We start from the raw sequence: 21,284 nt of genomic DNA, 5'->3' as shown, positions 1-21,284 counted from the left end.
GAACAGAGGAACAAAGTACCACTGAAGTACTACCAAAATCAGAATTAGAAAAGTGCGTTGATACTTTTTGATTGACCGTGGTTTTATATGACACATATCTGGGAACACTTGGCCGAGTTTTCTAATCCCTGATAGCGAATAAATGTACTATATAGATCAAGGTGTGACTTGTGACAACATAAACAGAGATACGTACTAGTTTACCTACGCCTTTACAGGCATGGATTCTAAGAGAATCCTCTTTACATTGTGTCACGACCTTGAAATTTTCCTTGAAATAAGGGGTCAGGGTCACAGATATCTCTTAATGCAAAATTTTATTATTTCTTCAAAATTCTTTTCGATGCACTTGGTATTTTAACAACAAAACAACGGAGCCATTCTCTTTGTATAACATCATTAACCATTTGAGACTCAGAGGTAGAGAAATGAAAACGTGCTACGCCTCATTGGCCTTAAGGTGGCTCACTTAACCTTTAAATATTTTCTCAAATCAGCAGAAAATTTCTGGATTATGATAGATATAATAATGAATAAGTAGTATTTAAATCAAATAGACAAAAAATGTGCAATTCTTGATGAAAAATTACTTTTTCGAAAATTTAATTCAGTAAACATGAACAAAAGCTCCAGACGGTTGCGAATTCATGCTGTACGGTCCAGAAGCCCAATACTTTAACCACTGAGCTAAGACGATATACAACCGCATCGAAGTCTGGGTGTAGTAAGTTACCTTAATTATTGATGGTTTTCCCGGCTACTGTTATCTTAATATATAAAAGAAAATGTTCAGTCCATATCTATTTTCTGAAAAGCCCTTTTTTCTTTTGATCATATTATTACGCAAAGGTAAAATGCCCAATGATAATTATAATGATAATTATTTACATGAACATGTCCCGCAAAACAGCAGACCTTCCATTGCATATTGCGTGTTTTGCTTGCTCAACAAATGCAGAGATGTCTAATTCTCCAGGGAGGGGCACAGGCACCCCTCCCCATCACGATATAGCGTTTATATATAAATATGAAATCATATTCTGTCAACTACACGTTTGAAACACGAGAAATAGTATGTAAATGTTTAGTAATACCTTTGGGGATTAATGTTACACACTCGGTTCTATTATAATTCCTCGGAGATAAGAACTAAGACTAACTGTTCTACATCTTGTTAACTTTACAATGACATCTGGTGGTGCATTGCTGTCGGCTATAGGTGAGACTTAACACATTTATATTAAAATGATTTTTCTCTTACTTTACGTTTATAATCTGGAATTTTATCTCAGCTGAGTGGTTTATGTCTGTTACAAATATATAGAGATCTGTAATCTATATCTACTTCTCTATTTCTCGGTACAATTCTATGTTGAAGTTCTGTGCATTCTCCCGGTCTTAGAAGCCTACACGTGCGATGAAATCTTCAGTAAAGGTACAGTACCGCAGAGTTATCTGATTATAACAAAACAATTTCCTGGAAAAGTTTATCTTCGAATTTTCTATTTTTCCTCCGTTGATTTTCAGCCACAACACTCGATTTTTCGCAAAGTGGTGAGTACAATATATTCTTTTGTAACGAAATTTAAAAAAAGTTATCAATTTGTTGAGTTAATTGTGTCAAGGTCGGAGAAATACTGTATACAGGGAAATATTCGCCCTCGTTTTATTTTCGCCCCTTTCGTCCTCATTGTCAGCGAGCAAATTTAAGAATGGGCATTATTTCTCTTTAAACACAAATGTGTCTAGGCGTACTCAATACGGGGCGAAACTGCTTGCAAGTGTAAAAGGGCGAAAATTACACGGGGCGAAAATAATCCAGTATACAGTATTTGTTTAGAACTTTAAATCGTCGCTTTTTGCTGAAACCTAAGAAATGCGATTTTATGGAAATTAAGAGCCCGTGAAATATAATAAATGGTAATAAGATACATGTAATTGCATTCAATGAATATCAATGATTTCCCAATGTTCAGACCAATGTCTTTACAATTAGGTGATATCTTCTATATTTGCAGGAGCTGAAATAAATGTGAAATGCCGATTAAGTAAGTAAAAATTGTTGAGTATTGCGTATTCTATTTTATTTGCTACGACAATTCATTTATTAATCAACAACTCAAAACACAGAATAATTTTTCTTTAGATTTGAAACACATAGAGCCGCACGTTCGTAAGTAGTAATACTAACTTTTTAAGAAGTGTATTTCTTCTGATTTTTTTCTCTTCGGCTTTTTACATATTCTGCAAAACAACGTTTGTTTTTTTTTTTCATATAAAATCTTTAAAGTGGCACGGTGACTCAAAATAGATGTTTTACTTTTTGATTATGAAATAAAAAGAGCTACTCAAAATTTCATCAAACGGAAGGTTTCACGCATCATAAGTCATCGCCTATCAATTTTCTGGCCGATAAAACTCATCTGGAAATTGTACATGTAAACAAACCGAGTTGTTTGGGAAGGAAAACTCAATATTTTTGTGTTGGCCCCACGCGTAATTCTATTTTTCTATTTTTAATTTGATTCATTAACTTTAGAACACCGTAATTTTTCAAAAGTTCATCTTTTCATATGAGATAAAATATGTGGAAATCTTGTAAACATTCGATATTTGCTGTATCATGGGTTTGGGCGTCACCATGTCCCTTTAAAACAAACATACTTTACCAAGAATTTTCTTTGACGATAAAGTTTCAAAAAGTAAACAAAGGAATTAATATATACTTGCTATTTAATCAACAAAATAAAACACATTTATCATTAAATTTCGGCGTAGTTACTACATACTAGAACTAGTATATATAATAGATCATTGCTGAATCTGATAGTTGCGCCGTACCTGGACATTTTACGGACCACATCTCTCGTGGCTTGTTTCTACTCTGTATACGACGTTAGTCATCATAATGAATACTTCAATCAGGAATCACACGTCATCGCTATCTGTAAACCTGGAGCGGTAGGTACAAAAATATATATATATATATATATATATATATATATATATATATATATATATATATATATATATATATATATAACAGATAATACGTTATATTATATATATATATAATATAACGTATTATCTGTTAACATGGAGGTAAGTAACCTTAACTGTAAACCTGAGCGGTAGGTTACATATATTATCTGTAAACATGAAGGTAGGTAAACTTAATGCAAACCTGGAGCGGTAGGTTACATGTATTATCTGTAAACATGGAGGTAGGTAAACTTAATGCAAACCTGGAGCGGTAGGTAACATATATAACATACACCTGTAAGCCTTGAGGTAGATAACCTAAACTGTAAACCTTGAGCGGTAGGTAACATGTTTTATCTGTAAACATTAAGGTAAGTAACCTTACCTGTAAACTTTGAGCGGTAGGTTACTTGAATTATCTGTAAACATAGAGCAGTAAGTAACTGTAACTGTAATCTGGAGCAGTGGGTTAACTGTAAACCTGGAGCGGTGGGTTAACTGTCAACCTGGAGCGGTTGGTTAACTGTAAACCTGGAGCGGTATGTAAAATGTATTATCTTTAAACCTGGAGCGGTAGGTAACATCAATTATTTGTAAACCTTGAAGTAGGTAACATGTAACAATAAATGTAAACTTTATTGGAGCGGTAGGTAACATTTATTATCTGTTAAACTAAAGGTAGGTATTTTGCATTTTATCAATATGTAAACCTGGACCAGTAGGCACATGTATTATTCGTAAACCGTAATAGTAAACCTTGAGCGGTAGGTATCTGTAACTGTAAACCTTGAGCTGTAGGTAACATCAATAATTTGAAAACATTGAAGAAGATAACATGCAACAATAAATGTAAACTTTATTGGAGCGGATACTATTTATCAACTTGAAGTCGTAGGTTATGATCACTGTAAATCTGGAACACCGGGTAAAAGTAAGTGTAAACCTGGAGTATCTACCAACAAAGTAAGATTAAATTGTTTCTGTAAACTTGAATCGTTAGCTAAAATTATTATACATGTGTACAAACATGAAGCGGCAGGTAATATTAAACCTTTCGCAGAAGGTAATAGTATTATACTCGTTGTAAACCTTGATCAGTAGGTGACATCTGAAGTTGTCGGTGCCATTATGGATGGGCATCATCATTTACACTGTTAATCAACTTAAATATGCGAAGACTTTACTTCACAATTAGGAACAATGAATAAATGGTTTACAGCATTACAACTAGTTTTTGCGACCAAAGTCATTGTGATAAATTATAACAAATACAAGCGATATTATAAGGCATGTTGGTGTCAATAAATATTTGCGAACACGAATTTCTCGCGAACGTCGTTAAACCTTCTCGCACGTGAATAATACCAAGTTCATGAATTATGACGATAACTTTTGTTTAGATGTGCCTTAACAGACTTCATAACGAGGCGTATGAGAGAGGATGCGTTGATGGACCCACCAACCAGGTAAATAACATTACATGAAAACATACATGTTTATGTGAATAGTTCGAATTGAGTGCAATAGATAAAGCAATGGATACGCGAAAATAGGACAACTACGAGAGGTTGTAAAAGAGGACAAGTATAACTGTCGATAGGAAAAGTAATGTAAGACGAAAGAGAGAGACAGACAGACAGACACAGATAGACACAGTTATACTTACCATTTTTAAAAATATAGCTAAGAAGAATATGTAGAGAGACAGGAAGTGCACCCTGGAACCTGCAGAGAGAAAAAACAACCAATGGAGAAATAATCTGACAGATATTCAGTAGTACATTGGTGTATTTCTGACAGATATTCAGTAGTACATTGGTGTATTTCTGACAGATATTCAGTAGTACATTGGTGTATTTCTGACAGATATTCAGTAGTACATTGGTGTATTTCTGACAGATATTCCGTAGTACATTCAGTAGTACATTGGTGTATTTCTGACAGATAGACAGTAGTACATTGGTGTATTTCTGACAGATATTCAGTAGTACATTGGTGTATTTCTGACAGATATTCCGTAGTACATTCAGTAGTACATTGGTGTATTTCTGACAGATAGACAGTAGTACATTGGTGTATTTCTGACAGATATTCAGTAGTACATTGGTTTATTTCTGACAGATATTCAGTAGTACATTCAGTAGTACATTGGTGTATTTCTGACAGATATTCAGTAGTACATTGGTGTATTTCTGACAGATATTCAGTAGTACATTGGTGTATTTCTGACAGATATTGAGCAGTACATTGGTGTATCTCTGACAGATATTCAGTAGTACATTGGTGTATTTCTGACAGATATTCAGTAGTACATTGGTGTATTTCTGACAGATATTGAGCAGTACATTGGTGTATCTCTGACAGATATTCAGTAGTACATTGGTGTATTTCTGACAGATATTCAGTAGTACATTGGTGTATTTCTGACAGATATTCAGTAGTACATTGGTGTATTTCTGACAGATATTGAGTAGTACATTGGTGTATTTCTGACAGATATTCAGTAGTACATTGGTGTATTTCTGACAGATATTGAGTAGTACATTGGTGTATTTCTGACAGATATTGAGTAGTACATTGGTGTATTTCTGACAGATATTCAGTAGTACATTGGTGTATTTCTGACAGATATTCAGTAGTACATTGGTGTATTTCTGACAGATATTGAGTAGTACATTGGTGTATTTCTGACAGATATTCAGAAATACATTGGTTTATTTATGACAGATATTCAGTAGTACATTGGTTTATTTATGACAGATATTCAGAAATACATTGGTTTATTTATGACAGATATTCAGTAGTACATTGGTTTATTTATGACAGATATACAGTAGTACATTGGTGTATTTCTGACAGATAGACAGTAGTACATTGGTGTATTTCTGACAGATATTCAGTAGTACATTGGTGTATTTCTGACAGATATTCAGTAGTACATTGGTGTATTTCTGACAGATATTGAGTAGTACATTGGTGTATTTCTGACAGATATTCAGTAGTACATTGGTGTATTTCTGACAGATATTGAGTAGTACATTGGTGTATTTCTGACAGATATTGAGTAGTACATTGGTGTATTTCTGACAGATATTCAGTAGTACATTGGTGTATTTCTGACAGATATTGAGTAGTACATTGGTGTATTTCTGACAGATATTCAGTAGTACATTGGTGTATTTCTGACAGATATTCAGTAGTACATTGGTGTATTTCTGACAGATATTCAGTAGTACATTGGTGTATTTCTGACAGATATTGAGTAGTACATTGGTGTATTTCTGACAGATATTGAGTAGTACATTGGTGTATTTCTGACAGATATTCAGAAATACATTGGTTTATTTATGACAGATATTCAGTAGTACATTGGTTTATTTATGACAGATATACAGTAGTACATTGGTGTATTTCTGACAGATAGACAGTAGTACATTAGTGTATTTCTGACAGATATTGAGTAGTACATTGGTTTATTTCTGACAGATATTCAGTAGTACATTAGTGTATTTCTGACAGTTAGACAGTAGTACATTAGTGTATTTCTGACAGTTATTCAGTAGTACATTAGTGTATTTCTGACAGATATTGAGTAGTACATTGGTTTATTTCTGACAGATATTCAGTAGTACATTGGTTTATTTCTGACAGATATTCAGTAGTACATTGGTGTATTTCTGACAGATATTGAGTAGTACATTGGTTTATCTCTGACAGATATTCAGTAGTACATTGGTTTATCTCTGATAGATATTGAGTAGTACATTGGTGTATTTCTGACAGATAGACAGTAGTACATTGGTGTATTTCTGACAGTTATTCAGTAGTACATTAGTGTATTTCTGACAGATATTGAGTAGTACATTGGTTTATTTCTGACAGATATTCAGTAGTACATTGGTTTATCTCTGACAGATAAACAGTGGTACATTGGTGTATTTCTGACAGATATTGAGTAGTACATTGGTTTATCTCTGACAGATATTCAGTAGTACATTGGTTTATCTCTGACAGATATTGAGTAGTACATTGGTGTATTTCTGACAGATAGACAGTAGTACATTAGTGTATTTCTGACAGTTATTCAGTAGTACATTAGTGTATTTCTGACAGATATTGAGTAGTACATTGGTTTATTTCTGACAGATATTCAGTAGTACATTGGTTTATTTCTGACAGATATTCAGTAGTACATTGGTGTATTTCTGACAGATATTCAGTAGTACATTGGTGTATTTCTGACAGATATTCAGTAGTACATTGGTGTATTTCTGACAGATATTCAGTAGTACATTGGTGTATTTCTGACAGATATTCAGTAGTACATTGGTGTATTACATTGGTGTATCTCTGACAGAAATATATTGGTTTGTGTCTGACAGATATTCAGTAATACATTGGTGTATTTCTGACAGATATTCAGTAATACATTGGTGTATTTCTGACAGATATTCAGTAGTACATTGGTGTATTTCTGACAGATATTCAGTAGTACATTGGTGTATTTCTGACAGATATTCAGTAGTACATTGGTTTATCTCTGACAGATATTGAGTAGTACATTGGTGTATTTCTGACAGATAGACAGTAGTACATTAGTGTATTTCTGACAGTTATTCAGTAGTACATTAGTGTATTTCTGACAGATATTGAGTAGTACATTGGTTTATTTCTGACAGATATTCAGTAGTACATTGGTTTATTTCTGACAGATATTCAGTAGTACATTGGTGTATTTCTGACAGATATTGAGTAGTACATTGGTTTATCTCTGACAGATATTCAGTAGTACATTGGTTTATCTCTGACAGATATTGAGTAGTACATTGGTGTATTTCTGACAGATAGACAGTAGTACATTAGTGTATTTCTGACAGTTATTCAGTAGTACATTAGTGTATTTCTGACAGATATTGAGTAGTACATTGGTTTATTTCTGACAGATATTCAGTAGTACATTGGTTTATCTCTGACAGATAAACAGTAGTACATTGGTGTATTTCTGACAGATATTGAGTAGTACATTGGTGTATTTCTGACAGATAGACAGTAGTACATTAGTGTATTTCTGACAGTTATTCAGTAGTACATTGGTTTATCTCTGACAGATAGACAGTAGTACATTGGTGTATTTCTGACAGATATTGAGTAGTACATTGGTGTATTTCTGACAGATAGACAGTAGTACATTAGGGTATTTCTGACAGTTATTCAGTAGTACATTAGTGTATTTCTGACAGATATTGAGTAGTACATTGGTTTATTTCTGACAGATATTCAGTAGTACATTGGTTTATTTCTGATATTCAGTAGTACATTGGTTTATTTCTGACAGATATTCAGTAGTACATTGGTTTATTTCTGACAGATATTGAGTAGTACATTGGTTTATCTCTGACAGATATTCAGTAGTACATTGGTTTATCTCTGACAGATATTGAGTAGTACATTGGTGTATTTCTGACAGATAGACAGTAGTACATTAGTGTATTTCTGACAGTTATTCAGTAGTACATTAGTGTATTTCTGACAGATATTGAGTAGTACATTGGTTTATTTCTGACAGATATTCAGTAGTACATTGGTTTATTTCTGACAGATATTCAGTAGTACATTGGTTTATTTCTGACAGATATTGAGTAGTACATTGGTTTATCTCTGACAGATATTCAGTAGTACATTGGTTTATCTCTGACAGATATTGAGTAGTACATTGGTGTATTTCTGACAGATAGACAGTAGTACATTAGTGTATTTCTGACAGTTATTCAGTAGTACATTAGTGTATTTCTGACAGATATTGAGTAGTACATTGTTTTATTTCTGACAGATATTCAGTAGTACATTGGTTTATTTCTGACAGATATTCAGTAGTACATTGGTTTATTTCTGACAGATATTCAGTAGTACATTGGTTTATTTCTGACAGATATTGAGTAGTACATTGGTTTATCTCTGACAGATATTCAGTAGTACATTGGTTTATCTCTGACAGATATTGAGTAGTACATTGGTGTATTTCTGACAGATATTGAGTAGTACATTGGTTTATTTCTGACAGATATTCAGTAGTACATTGGTTTATCTCTGACAGATAGACAGTAGTACATTGGTGTATTTCTGACAGATATTCAGTAGTACATTGGTTTATCTCTGACAGATATTCAGTAGTACATTGGTTTATCTCTGACAGATATTGAGTAGTACATTGGTGTATTTCTGACAGATATTCAGTAGTACATTGGTTTATTTCTGACAGATATTCAGTAGTACATTGGTTTATCTCTGACAGATATTGAGTAGTACATTGGTGTATTTCTGACAGATATTCAGTAGTACATTGGTTTATCTCTGACAGATATTCAGTAGTACATTGGTGTATTTCTGACAGATATTCAGTAGTACATTGGTTTATCTCTGACAGATATTCAGTAGTACATTGGTTTATCTCTGACAGATATTCAGTAGTACATTGGTTTATCTCTGACAGATACACAGTAGTACATTGGTGTATTTCTGACAGATACTAGTATTCAGTAGTACATTGGTTTATCACTGACAGATATTCAGTAGTACATTGGTGTATTTCTGACAGATATTCAGTAGTACATTGGTTTATCTCTGACAGATATTCAGTAGTACATTGGTTTATCTCTGACAGATATTCAGTAGTACATTGGTTTATCTCTGACAGATATTCAGTAGTACATTGGTTTATCTCTGACAGATATTCAGTAGTACATTGGTTTATCTCTGACAGATATGCAGTAGTACATTGGTTTATCTCTGACAGATAGACAGTAGTACATTGGTGTATTTCTGACAGATATTCAGTAGTACATTGGTTTATCTCTGACAGATATTCAGTAGTACATTGGTTTATCTCTGACAGATAGACAGTAGTACATTGGTGTATTTCTGACAGATATTCAGTAGTACATTGGTTTATCTCTGACAGATATTCAGTAGAACATTGGTGTATTTCTGACAGATATTCAGTAGTACATTGGTGTATTTCTGACAGATATTCAGTAGTACATTGGTTTATCTCTTACAGATAGACAGTAGTACATTGGTGTATTTCTGACAGATATTCAGTAGTACATTGGTGTATTTCTGACAGATATTGAGTAGTACATTGGTTTATTTCTGACAGATATTCAGTAGTACATTGGTGTATTTCTGACAGATATTCAGTAGTACATTGGTTTATTTCTGACAGATATTCAGTAGTACATTGGTGTATTTCTGACAGATATTTGGTAGTACATTGGTGTATTTCTGACAGATATTCAGTAGTACATTGGTGTATTTCTGACAGATATTCAGTAGTACATTGGTGTATTTCTGACAGATATTCAGAAATACATTGGTGTATTACATTGGTGTATCTCTGACAGATATTGAGTAGTACATTGGTTTATTTCTGACAGATATTGAGTAGTACATTGGTTTATTTCTGACAGATATTCAGTAGAACATTGGTGTATTTCTGACAGATATTCAGTAGTACATTGGTGTATTTCTGACAGATATTCAGTAGTACATTGGTGTATTTCTGACAGATATTCAGTAGTACATTGGTGTATTTCTGACAGATATTCAGTACTACATTGGTGTATTTCTGACAGATATTCAGTAGTACATTGGTTTATCTCTGACAGATATTCAGTAGTACATTGGTGTATTTCTGACAGATATTCAGTAGTACATTGGTGTATTTCTGACAGATATTCAGTAGTACATTGGTTTATTTCTGACAGATATTGAGTAGTACATTGGTTTATTTCTGACAGATATTCAGTAGAACATTGGTGTATTTCTGACAGATATTCAGTAGTACATTGGTGTATTTCTGACAGATATTCAGTAGTACATTGGTGTATCTCTGACAGATATTCAGTAGTACATTGGTTTATCTCTGACAGATATTCAGTAGTACATTGGTGTATTTCTGACAGATATTCAGTAGTACATTGGTGTATTTCTGACAGATATTCAGTAGTACATTGGTTTATCTCTGACAGATATTCAGTAGTACATTGGTGTATTTCTGACAGATATTCAGTAGTACATTGGTTTATTTCTGACAGATATTCAGTAGTACATTGGTGTATTTCTGACAGATATTGAGTAGTACATTGGTTTATTTCTGACAGATATTGAGTAGTACATTGGTGTATTTCTGACAGATATTGAGTAGTACATTGGTGTATTTCTGACAGATATTCAGAAATACATTGGTTTATTTCTGACAGATATTCAGTAGTACATTGGTGTATTTCTGACAGATATTGAGTAGTACATTGGTTTATTTCTGACAGATATTGAGTAGTACATTGGTTTATTTCTGACAGATATTCAGTAGTACATTGGTTTATCTCTGACAGATATTCAGTAGTACATTGGTTTATTTCTGACAGATATTCAGTAGTACATTGGTGTATTTCTGACAGATATTCAGTAGTACATTGGTGTATTTCTGACAGATATTGAGTAGTACATTCAGTAGTACATTGGTGTATTTCTGACAGATACTAGTATTCAGTAGTACATTGGTTTGTTTCTGACAGATATTCAGTAAAACATTGGTGTATTTCTGACAGTTATTCAGTAAAACATTGGTGTATCTCTGACAGATATTCAGTAGTACATTGGTGTATTTCTTACAGATATTCAGTAGTACATTGGTTTATTTCTGACAGATATTCCGTTGTACATTGGTGTATTTCTGACAGTTATTCAATAGTACATTGGTGTATTTCTGGCAGTTATTTAGTAGTACATTGGTGTATTTCTGACAGATAGACAGTAGTACATTGGTTTATTTCTGACAGATATGGTTTATTTCTGACAGATATTCAGTAGTAAATTGGTTTATTTCTGACAGATAGACAGTAGTACATTGGTTTATTTCTGACAGATATTCGGTAGTACATTGGTGTATTTCTGACAGATATTTAATAGTACATTGGTTTATCTCTGACAGATATTCAGTAGTACATTGGTGTATTTCTGACAGATATTGAGTAGTACATTGGTTTATCTCTGACAGATATTCAGTAGTACATTGGTGTATTTCTGACAGATATTCCGTAGTACATTCAGTAGTACATTGGTGTATTTCTGACAGATATTGAGTAGTACATTGGTGTATTTCTGACAGTTATTCAGTAGTACATTAGTGTATTTCTGACAGATATTGAGTAGTACATTGGTTTGTTTATGACAGATATTCAGTAGTACATTGGTTGTTTATGACAGATATTCAGTTGTCCATTGGTTTGTTTTAGCACCAAGCAGCATGTACTGGAGACTTCTGTAACAATCGAACCCAAACAGGTAGGGGGTCATTAGACAAAGCTCTTTACCAGTGCTCTCGAAAATGAGTTCATAAATAATCTGTTTTATCTCATGTGTTTTTCAAACAGAGTTGGATTTGGTAAATAACATACTCTCAACTTTAACGAAGACCACGTCATTATCTGGGTCGACAACTAGCACAGTTCCCATGGCAACCACACCAGTGCGTCAACTTTACACAGGTAAACAAAAACTTTTGCTTTAAAAATGGGGAACTCTAAAGGGAATTAAAATTTACCTAAACCCACGAGCTAATGAAGTTCTGATTATATTGTTTGATATTTTCTTAAGTCGTGCAATGATGATTAGTTATTCACAAAGTAAAACAAGAAAAGCATAACAAAAAAAGTAATAAAAAACCTTCCACACACACACACAAATCCAAAAAACCTCTCTTTTGAAAAGGTAAAAAATCGTTTCTTTTAAATTTCATACAAGGTATTACCAGATTAAGATGAAACATAGTTAAGGTTAAGCATGCAGACCTAATTACATACACGTAGCACTTCATATGTGACCGTATTTGGCGAAATTTTTATTCTTGAATAAGAATAAAAGATACCATTCTTCATATCCTCCCCAATATGTATTTTATGCATCATGTTCAGTCCAACATTATGGCTGTCATTCACACTTTTCATATTCTACATACAAGAAGATTTGAATACTCTCATTGATATTTGTATTTTATTTGTTAATTAGATTCAATGACCTGCGAAGACATCTTCAGAAAAGGTATACTTTAAGTATATTTCAGTACCATGAAATTATGGAATATAAAATGTTTAAATTACTTATACATGTACTAATGTTATAAAAGTTGTTGAAATAAAAATTGATTTTGCTATTTTTCAGCGTCAGTGTTAGATTTCTCGCAGAGCAGTACGTATACATTTTATTTTCATCTGATCCCAATTTGTACAAAAAACAAGAAAATACTTTAATTGAACAATGTAGTCCAAGGACTTTCATGTAAAGTAATTCAGTCCTCATTTTTGTTCTTGCAACCGATGTTGTGCTAAGATGATGATTAAACAATGTCACAATTGTTTTAGAATATTCATAAAAATGTCTGTATATTTTTTCCTCTCAGACGCCGAGATAAAGGCAGCCTGTCGGTTAAGTGAGTACAATTTGTATTGTATAATTAGTCAACCAAATTATTTTGTTCTATTTATAAAATCCTTTCTTTTGGTGATTTATGCTGGATATGAAGGTGTCGACTTTGCCAAAAAAAAAAACCGCGGGTTATGTTAATCTTTTCTGCAATGATCGCTACCTTCATAACTTGCATGAATCATCAAAGAAAGCATTTTTTAAACAATAAAATGTTTTCTTTGGTGATTCATGCGGGATATGAAGGTGACGACATTGCAGAAAAAGCATTTTATTGTTTATATTGACAGCTTTCTTTCAACAAATTCACAAATTGATCCTAAAAAGTACTAAAAGAAAATAACCAACTTATTGTTAGTACTTAACTAAAAGAAACAGCCAAAACGTCTCCTATCGGAATCTGAGTCTGACATCATCATGATTATTTCGTGCAGTTCGTACTTTTTCTTAGGTCGCTGTAGGTTTCGACCAATCAATAATAGGGGCGTGTAGATTTCAGTCCTGTCAGTTTCTACAGCTGTTCTATAGAGCTTCAGTTTCTACAACTGTTCTATAGAGCTATGAATTAACAATAAGTTTCCGTAAGAAATAGAGGGAATCATACTCGGTAGCTGTAAATGTATATCAATAATTATACAGTATTGATTGTTCTAATGCTTATTGGTTTTAAAAAAAAGAGAGAACAATTGTTGAAAGAGAAAAATATCATTTATGTGACTACAGACGTGGTATAAATATAAATTCCTTGTTTAAAGCAAGCCAGATAGGGGATTACTCACCGTATAATGTATTCATGAATGAGTTATACATGTATATTATTCACAATACGATACCATGGCAACGTGTACTTTAAGAATAATTTATATTATCTCTGTAGATTTGCAGCACATCGAACCACATATTCGTAAGTTGAAATAAAAACTAAACATATTTGTTCAGAATATTAGTTTTGTTGAGCCATTTGAAAAATATATATCAAAGTACACATGTACATGTATTTCGTATGAATCTATTTATCGGGCTGATTCTATAATAGTTGCGCCGTACCTGGACATTTTACGGACCACATCTCTCGTGGCTTGTTTCTACTCTGTGTACGACGTTAGTCATCATAATGAATACTTCAATCAGGAATCACACGTCATCGCTATCTGTAAACCTGGAGCGGTAGGTAACATGTATTATCTGTAAACATAGAGGTAGGTAACCTTTACTGTAAACCTGGAGCAGAGAGTAAAGTGTATTATCTGTAAACGTGGAGCGGTAGGTAACATGCATTATCTGTAAACCTGAAGGTATGTAACCTTAACTGTTAACCTGGAGCTCTGGGTTAACTGTAAACCTGGAGCTGTGGATTAATTGTAAACCTGGAGCGGTGTGCAAATTGTATTATCTGTAAACCTGAAGGTAGGTAATATCTATTATCTTTTACCTCGAGGTAGGTAACCTAATCTGTTAACTAGAGCAGTGGGTTAATTAAGTGTATTATCTGTAAACCTCTAAGTAGTTAGCATGTTGCAATAACGGTAAACTTGGAGCGGTAGGTAACATGAATTATCTAAGAACTGGAAAGTATGTAACATATATTATCTGTAAAACTGGAGCGGTAAATAAATGTAAGATGATAATGTCATACACCAGGAGAGTAAGGAACACTGCGAATTATTACATGCGTGTAAATTATGCGCGTACGGTTCGCCTTAGAATTCACGTCATTCTTAAAGAAGTCGGTTTGAAATAGTGCCAATAAATAATAAAAATAAAAGCAGTAAAGTTTTCTTTAAAATTAAGTCATTCAGTATAATAAAATAAATAGTGTCTGTTTAAATTGGGAGGGTAACGGTTGAAATTGACACCACTCGAAACCATTGTCGACCTCCGCTTTGCGTCGGTTGACAATTGTTTTGTTGGGAGAGTCAATTTCTAACTGTAACCGTCCCAAACAGGCACTAATTCATATAATGTTAATTTGGAACAGAAGGTTGCATTTTTATTATTTTACTTAGAGCGGAAGAGAACATCCCTTATCTTAATAAATATAAAGTTATTGGACAGCATCGAGTAATACAGAAAAAACATACCTGTATGAACGTACGTATCTCTCTTAGTTAATCCATAAGTTTAAATATGTAAGTGGTTATTTCTGTCGATCAGTACCTTGCATGCAATGTCCAATTCTTCCATTTAGGGAAATTATTACAACTCTGCAAGCTGTAGTAGTGCGTCAGTTTGTGCCATCCTTCAGCGTTTTTCAAAGTAACAGCCAATTTGTTCAGTGTGACAAGAAGAGATTAGAGAGATCCATTTGTATGTTGGAAGTCAAAGGGAGCTCCTGTTATTCCCCTTTACTTCTTTTGCAATGCTCTTGAACTTATTTGATAAAATATTGAGTAAAATTGATACTTTTTTTTTAGATGTGTTTTAATGAGGGTCACAGAGATGCTTATAAAAGGGGTTGTGTAGCTGGACATACAAATCAGGTAAAATTGAAAAAATGTTAGGGGGAAAGGGGGATTACTCAATGCACAACTTAGGCTATAGTTCTATAATATTTTGTTACAGCATCAACTCACCTGTTCCACAGACTTCTGCAACAACAGAACCCAAACAGGTAGATTTATCAATAAGATTTCAATGAGTACGATTTTTAAAGTTCTTTTCAAACAAAATGTATTGTTAACGTTTGTTAACATCTGTATCCTAACAGAAATGGATTTGATTGGAAATATCTTGTCACTTATTACAACTACCACAATAAAAACCACACCCACTTCAACCACCACACCATCCACGACAACTACTTCAACCACCACACCATCCCCGACAACCACTTCAACCACCACACCATCCCCGACAACCACTTCAACCACTACAACATCCCCGACAACCACTTCAACCACCACACCATCCCCGACAACCACTTCAACCAGCACAACATCCCCGACAACCACTTCAACCACCACACCATCCTCGACAACCACTTCTACAACTAAACCATCCTCGACAACCACTTCAATAACTAAATCTTCCCCCACAACTTCACCACCAATTACTTTGAATCCATTAACCACCTCTACCACTATACCATCGACATATACTACATCCCCGACACCTACTACTTCTACCACTACCTCTCCATCAACTACTTCAAATCCATCAACCGCATCTACCACTATACCATCCACAACTACATCATCCCCAACAACTAATACTTCTACTACAACCTCACCATCAACCACTACATCAACCACTGTTAAACCATCAACCACACCACCCTCGACAACCACTTCATCACCTATTACATCTACAACGACTAGTGCGCCTACCAATTCAACGACAAAGTCTTCAACATCCTCAAAGACGACAACATCAAAACCAATGACGACAACATCAAAACCAATGACGACAACATCAAAACCGATGACGACGACATCAAAACCGATGACATCGACTAAACCATCAGTGACCACAACAGCATCTAGCTCTACAATTTGCTCTAGTATGTACCTTCACAAGTCCTTCTTATAAAGAGTATTTAGAGCAAATGTCCATGAGATCAAATCAAAATACCCGAGTAGTAAGTGAAGATCTATGCTTTGGTCGATAGCTTTAGTTTATAAATTGCGTTGATCCAACTCTAGAAATAGATGCAAGATTGAACAAAAAGCAATGTTAGAATTTTCCCCAAAGCAAATTACATGTATGTAGAAAAGCTTACTTTGTTTTCTGGTGCAAATTGGGCATGTTTCATATAAATGTGGAACTCTTACGTAATTTGAAAGGTACATGAATAACACCTTGCTACCACTTAACTTAATGGCACCACTTCTGTCGTTCTTTTAGACAGCCCCCAGCACCAGTGTCGTAGTGAGGGGTTCTGTGCCGTGTATCACGCCAACACTGGAGCGTGCAACAAGCCTATAGACGGCGATAGCAGGGACTTCTTCGACAGTTGCGCACTTTTCTGCAACAGGTGTCAGGAATGTAGGTTCTAACATAATATCATGGAGACGCTTTGTCAGTTGAAATCGTCCAAACGAAATTTGAAGATTACAAAATGTATGTATTTCTCGTTACAGACTGTCAGTCGTTTTCCGTGAAACCCCAAACTACGGCAGGTTAGAAGATCATTTGTTCAGTTATGTTATTATATTCTCTTTCTCTTTCGTCATGAGTAAATCGTTCGATTCGATTTTCTTTGCTTTTTGGTTTCAAAAATTTAATTGCAATTCACTGGTGAAATGTTTTACTTTTAATGCAGTATGTGATCCTATCCAATGAATCCTAGCAAACGCTAAAATATTTAGTAACGTCTTTCGAAATAATATTTGCAAAGAGCTCAATGATCATTACAAATTGCATTTTTATTTGATGTTTAACAGCGATTCAATTTTTTCCAACTCTAGTGTTACAAACTTCTTCACATTGAATCGCTTCTAATCACTTGGAAATGTTTTCGCGTGTGACCTCTCAACAAAAAGCAGCTTTAAGTTTTGAAGAATAAAAACACGCCGAAATTGCCACCCCAATTATTCATCCAAACTAACTACATGTACTGACATTTTGTGACAGCTCCCCGGAACTGTCACCAGTGTGGGGACCTGGCCTCCTCCAGCCCTTGCTCCACCCTGCAGGTGTACACCGCACCCTCGACCCCCTGTCCCGCGGGTCTGGACTTCTGCATGACCGATATACACCATGACACATCAGGAAATGATCACATATACAAAAGGTTTTAGATGTTTCGTACAAACAGTATATAGTACAAACATAATATAGTATTATTTTCAGTTTTTTGTCATGAGTATGTAAATGTTTGGTTTGGTGTAAAGAACCAATTTCCCCTACTATAGTATATAAATACATATATGTATCTGTGTATTTTCCCCTACTATAGTATATATACACGTATGTATCTGTGTATTTTCCCCTACTATAGTATATATACATGTATGTATCTGTGTAATTTCCCCTACTATAGTATATATACATGTATGTATCTGTGTATTTTCTCTTACTATAGTATATATACATGTATGTATCTGTGTATTTTCCCCTACTATAGTATATATACATGTATGTATTTGTGTATTTTCTCTTACTATAGTATATATACATGTATGTATCTGTGTATTTTCCCCTACTATAGTATATATACATGTATGTATCTGTGTATTTTCCCCTACTATAGTATATATACATATATGTATCTGTGTATTTTCCCCTACTATAGTATATATACATGTATGTATCTGTGTAATTTCCCCTACTATAGTATATATACATGTATGTATCTGTGTATTTTCTCTTACTATAGTATATATACATGTATGTATCTGTGTATTTTCTCTTACTATAGTATATATACATGTATGTATCTGTGTTATTTCCCCTACTATAGTATATATACATATATGTATCTGTGTATTTTCCCCTACTATAGTATATATACATGTATGTATCTGTGTATTTTATTCCTACATACGTGTTTTGTTTCTTAGAATCAGATATCCTTTCTTAACTTTTGTTTTATATCCTACAGCAATACCTCCTTTTTCAACTCTCCTCTCTTAACTCTTGTATATCCCATACAGCAATACCTCGTTCCTCAACTCTTCTTGTGTTTCTTACAGCCATACCTCCTTTCTCAACTCTTCTTGTGTTTAACATACAGCCATACCTCCTTTCTCAACTCTTCTCGTGTTTCCCATACAGTCATACCTCGTTTCTCAACTTCTTTGTGTTTCCAACAGCAAAACCTCCTTTTTCAACTCTTCTTGTGGTTCCTTGTGTCATACCTCCTTTCTAAACTCTTCTTAAGTTTTCCATACAGCCATACCTCCTTTCTTTAACTCTCCTTTTGTTTCCCATACAGCCATACCTCCTTTCTCAACTCTTTTTGTAGTCCCTAGTGTCATACCTCCTTTCTCAACTCTTCTTAAGTTTCCAACCACAGCCATACCTCCTTTCTCAAATTTTTTTGTGTTTCCTACAGCAATATCTCCTCTCTCAACTCTTCTTGTATTTCCCATACAGTCCTACCTCCTTTTTATAACCCTCTTTTCTCAACTCTTCTTGTGTTTGCGACAGCCATACATGTACCTCCCTTCTCAACTCTTCTTGTGGTTCCTAGGGTCATACCTCGTTTCTCAACTCTTCTTGAGTTTCTACAGCTATACCTCCTTTCTCAACTCTTGCTGCATTTTCTTTCTTTAATACCTTCTTTCTCTAGGCGTGATCTGTTTCTTAAGATGTGTCATTAACCCGCCTTATTTTTTCTTCATCAAGTGCGTCCATATTGTGTATCTACAGAAATGGCATCGTTTCCTACAAATTTGTTATGTGTTCTACAGGTGCGTGAACAGACAGACGTGTGAGACGGACTGGCTAGCCCAGACGTCAGACCAGGACCACTGCACGCGCTTCGGTCAGGTACTGACCAGTGGGGAGTTCAGCTGTCACTTTTGCTGCAGGGGGGACGGGTGCAACACGAGGCTGGTCCCCGACCACAGTACCTTCTACACCAAAACCTAACCTAACCTCTCTATGCTACAGTCTACCTCACACCATGGCCAATTTAATACATCAGTGTATATTGTGTATCAGTGTTATCTATACATCATCTTCGAATTATATGCCTCTTCGGGTTATTTTCTTACAGTGTGTATCTATCCCTATCAAGTCAACATGAATACTTTAAAGCTATTGGTGTCATTTACCTATAAGTACTACTACTTCTCTCAACTGTTTTAAGTGTGTAGTCATTAACTGAAAATTCGTAGAGATTTCAACTTCATACATGCAGAATTTATTCATATTAGAGCGAATATGCTGCAAATTAAGGTCAGGCGACACGTTCCTCAATTTTTATAACTTTTTCAAGGAATTTGTTGATGGTTTACTACTATTTTGACAAGCTTTCTTGCAAAAAATTAGGGTACCTTATCAGGCATTTCTGCAAAATACTAGAGTATGCAATTTCCTATATAAATTTCTTGAAAATACACTTGAATTGCTGATATAAAAATAATTATACATATACAGCATGATAGTAAAATTCACTATATTGGAACTCCATCTCGACCGGTGCGGGGCTTTGAACGCACAACCTCTAGAAGCTATACGCTTCTGGCAGTGAGCGGCCACGGTTCTAACCACTCGCCATCTAGACACATAACCACATCCAATTAAATTTTTAAAATAATTATAAAATTAATATTTTTTACTGGAACTCTTTATCACGGGAGATACGAAAAAAATTCTCGAGGAACGTGTCGTCTGACCTTAAAATGGTTGCCAGGGTGATCGATTCACTTGTATTTTCAACCAACGAGCTGATAAGCAAGAAATTGGATGTTATGATATTATTATTTTTTTATTACTTAGAAACTTGGTTTTGTCACTAGAATTGATACGCTAGGCTTTATGAGCCACAGTCAACTGCCAGTGAAAGCGGTAGGGGGGATACATGTACATGTTTACTAGAATTCTTTATTGCTGTCTCTCCGTTTGCCTGTTGGTCATTCTATCCCAACTTGGTTTTCATAATATTTCTCAATAATGGTTAGGAAAATTGATTTGCCATGTAGCTATATAGTGATAAACTACATATCAAGTTTCGGTAGATTCGGTAGAATGCAATTTGAATGGTTCGTTATCTCAATGGCCACAGCCAGCATTCTCTCTCTACCCTACTCTCTATCCAACACATGTACACTTACCATGTTCACAATGAACAACCCTAACATCTGACCTTGTAAACGCAATACCGTCAAATTTTAATTGGCCTGTATCGGACTATAGCTAAAGACGACAAGTATATA

The 21,284-nt window shown here is 34.4% G+C and overlaps 1 protein-coding gene across 1 annotated transcript; it reads left to right on the top strand.

Annotated features, from left to right (window-relative positions):
* Positions 1-1,152: 1,152 nt before the first annotated feature.
* Positions 1,153-20,094, top strand: LOC128192080 (mucin-2-like). The gene is made up of 21 exons (XM_052864518.1): positions 1,153-1,219; positions 1,379-1,435; positions 1,528-1,554; positions 2,019-2,048; positions 2,147-2,173; positions 2,831-2,961; positions 4,383-4,448; positions 12,276-12,324; positions 12,414-12,527; positions 13,048-13,080; positions 13,201-13,227; positions 13,439-13,468; positions 14,339-14,365; positions 14,498-14,628; positions 15,876-15,941; positions 16,024-16,072; positions 16,169-16,960; positions 17,305-17,445; positions 17,541-17,579; positions 18,034-18,193; positions 19,815-20,094. The coding sequence occupies exons 1-21, from the start codon at positions 1,186-1,188 to the stop codon at positions 19,993-19,995; spliced, it is 2,211 nt and encodes a 736-aa protein (XP_052720478.1). The 5' UTR covers positions 1,153-1,185; the 3' UTR covers positions 19,996-20,094.
* Positions 20,095-21,284: the final 1,190 nt, after the last annotated feature.

Source organism: Crassostrea angulata, chromosome 7, assembly GCF_025612915.1.
Source record: "Crassostrea angulata isolate pt1a10 chromosome 7, ASM2561291v2, whole genome shotgun sequence".
Lineage (NCBI taxonomy): Eukaryota > Metazoa > Mollusca > Bivalvia > Ostreida > Ostreidae > Magallana > Magallana angulata.
The sequence above is the reverse complement of the archived record's forward strand: the minus strand, read 5'-3'. Positions and strand labels throughout refer to the sequence as shown.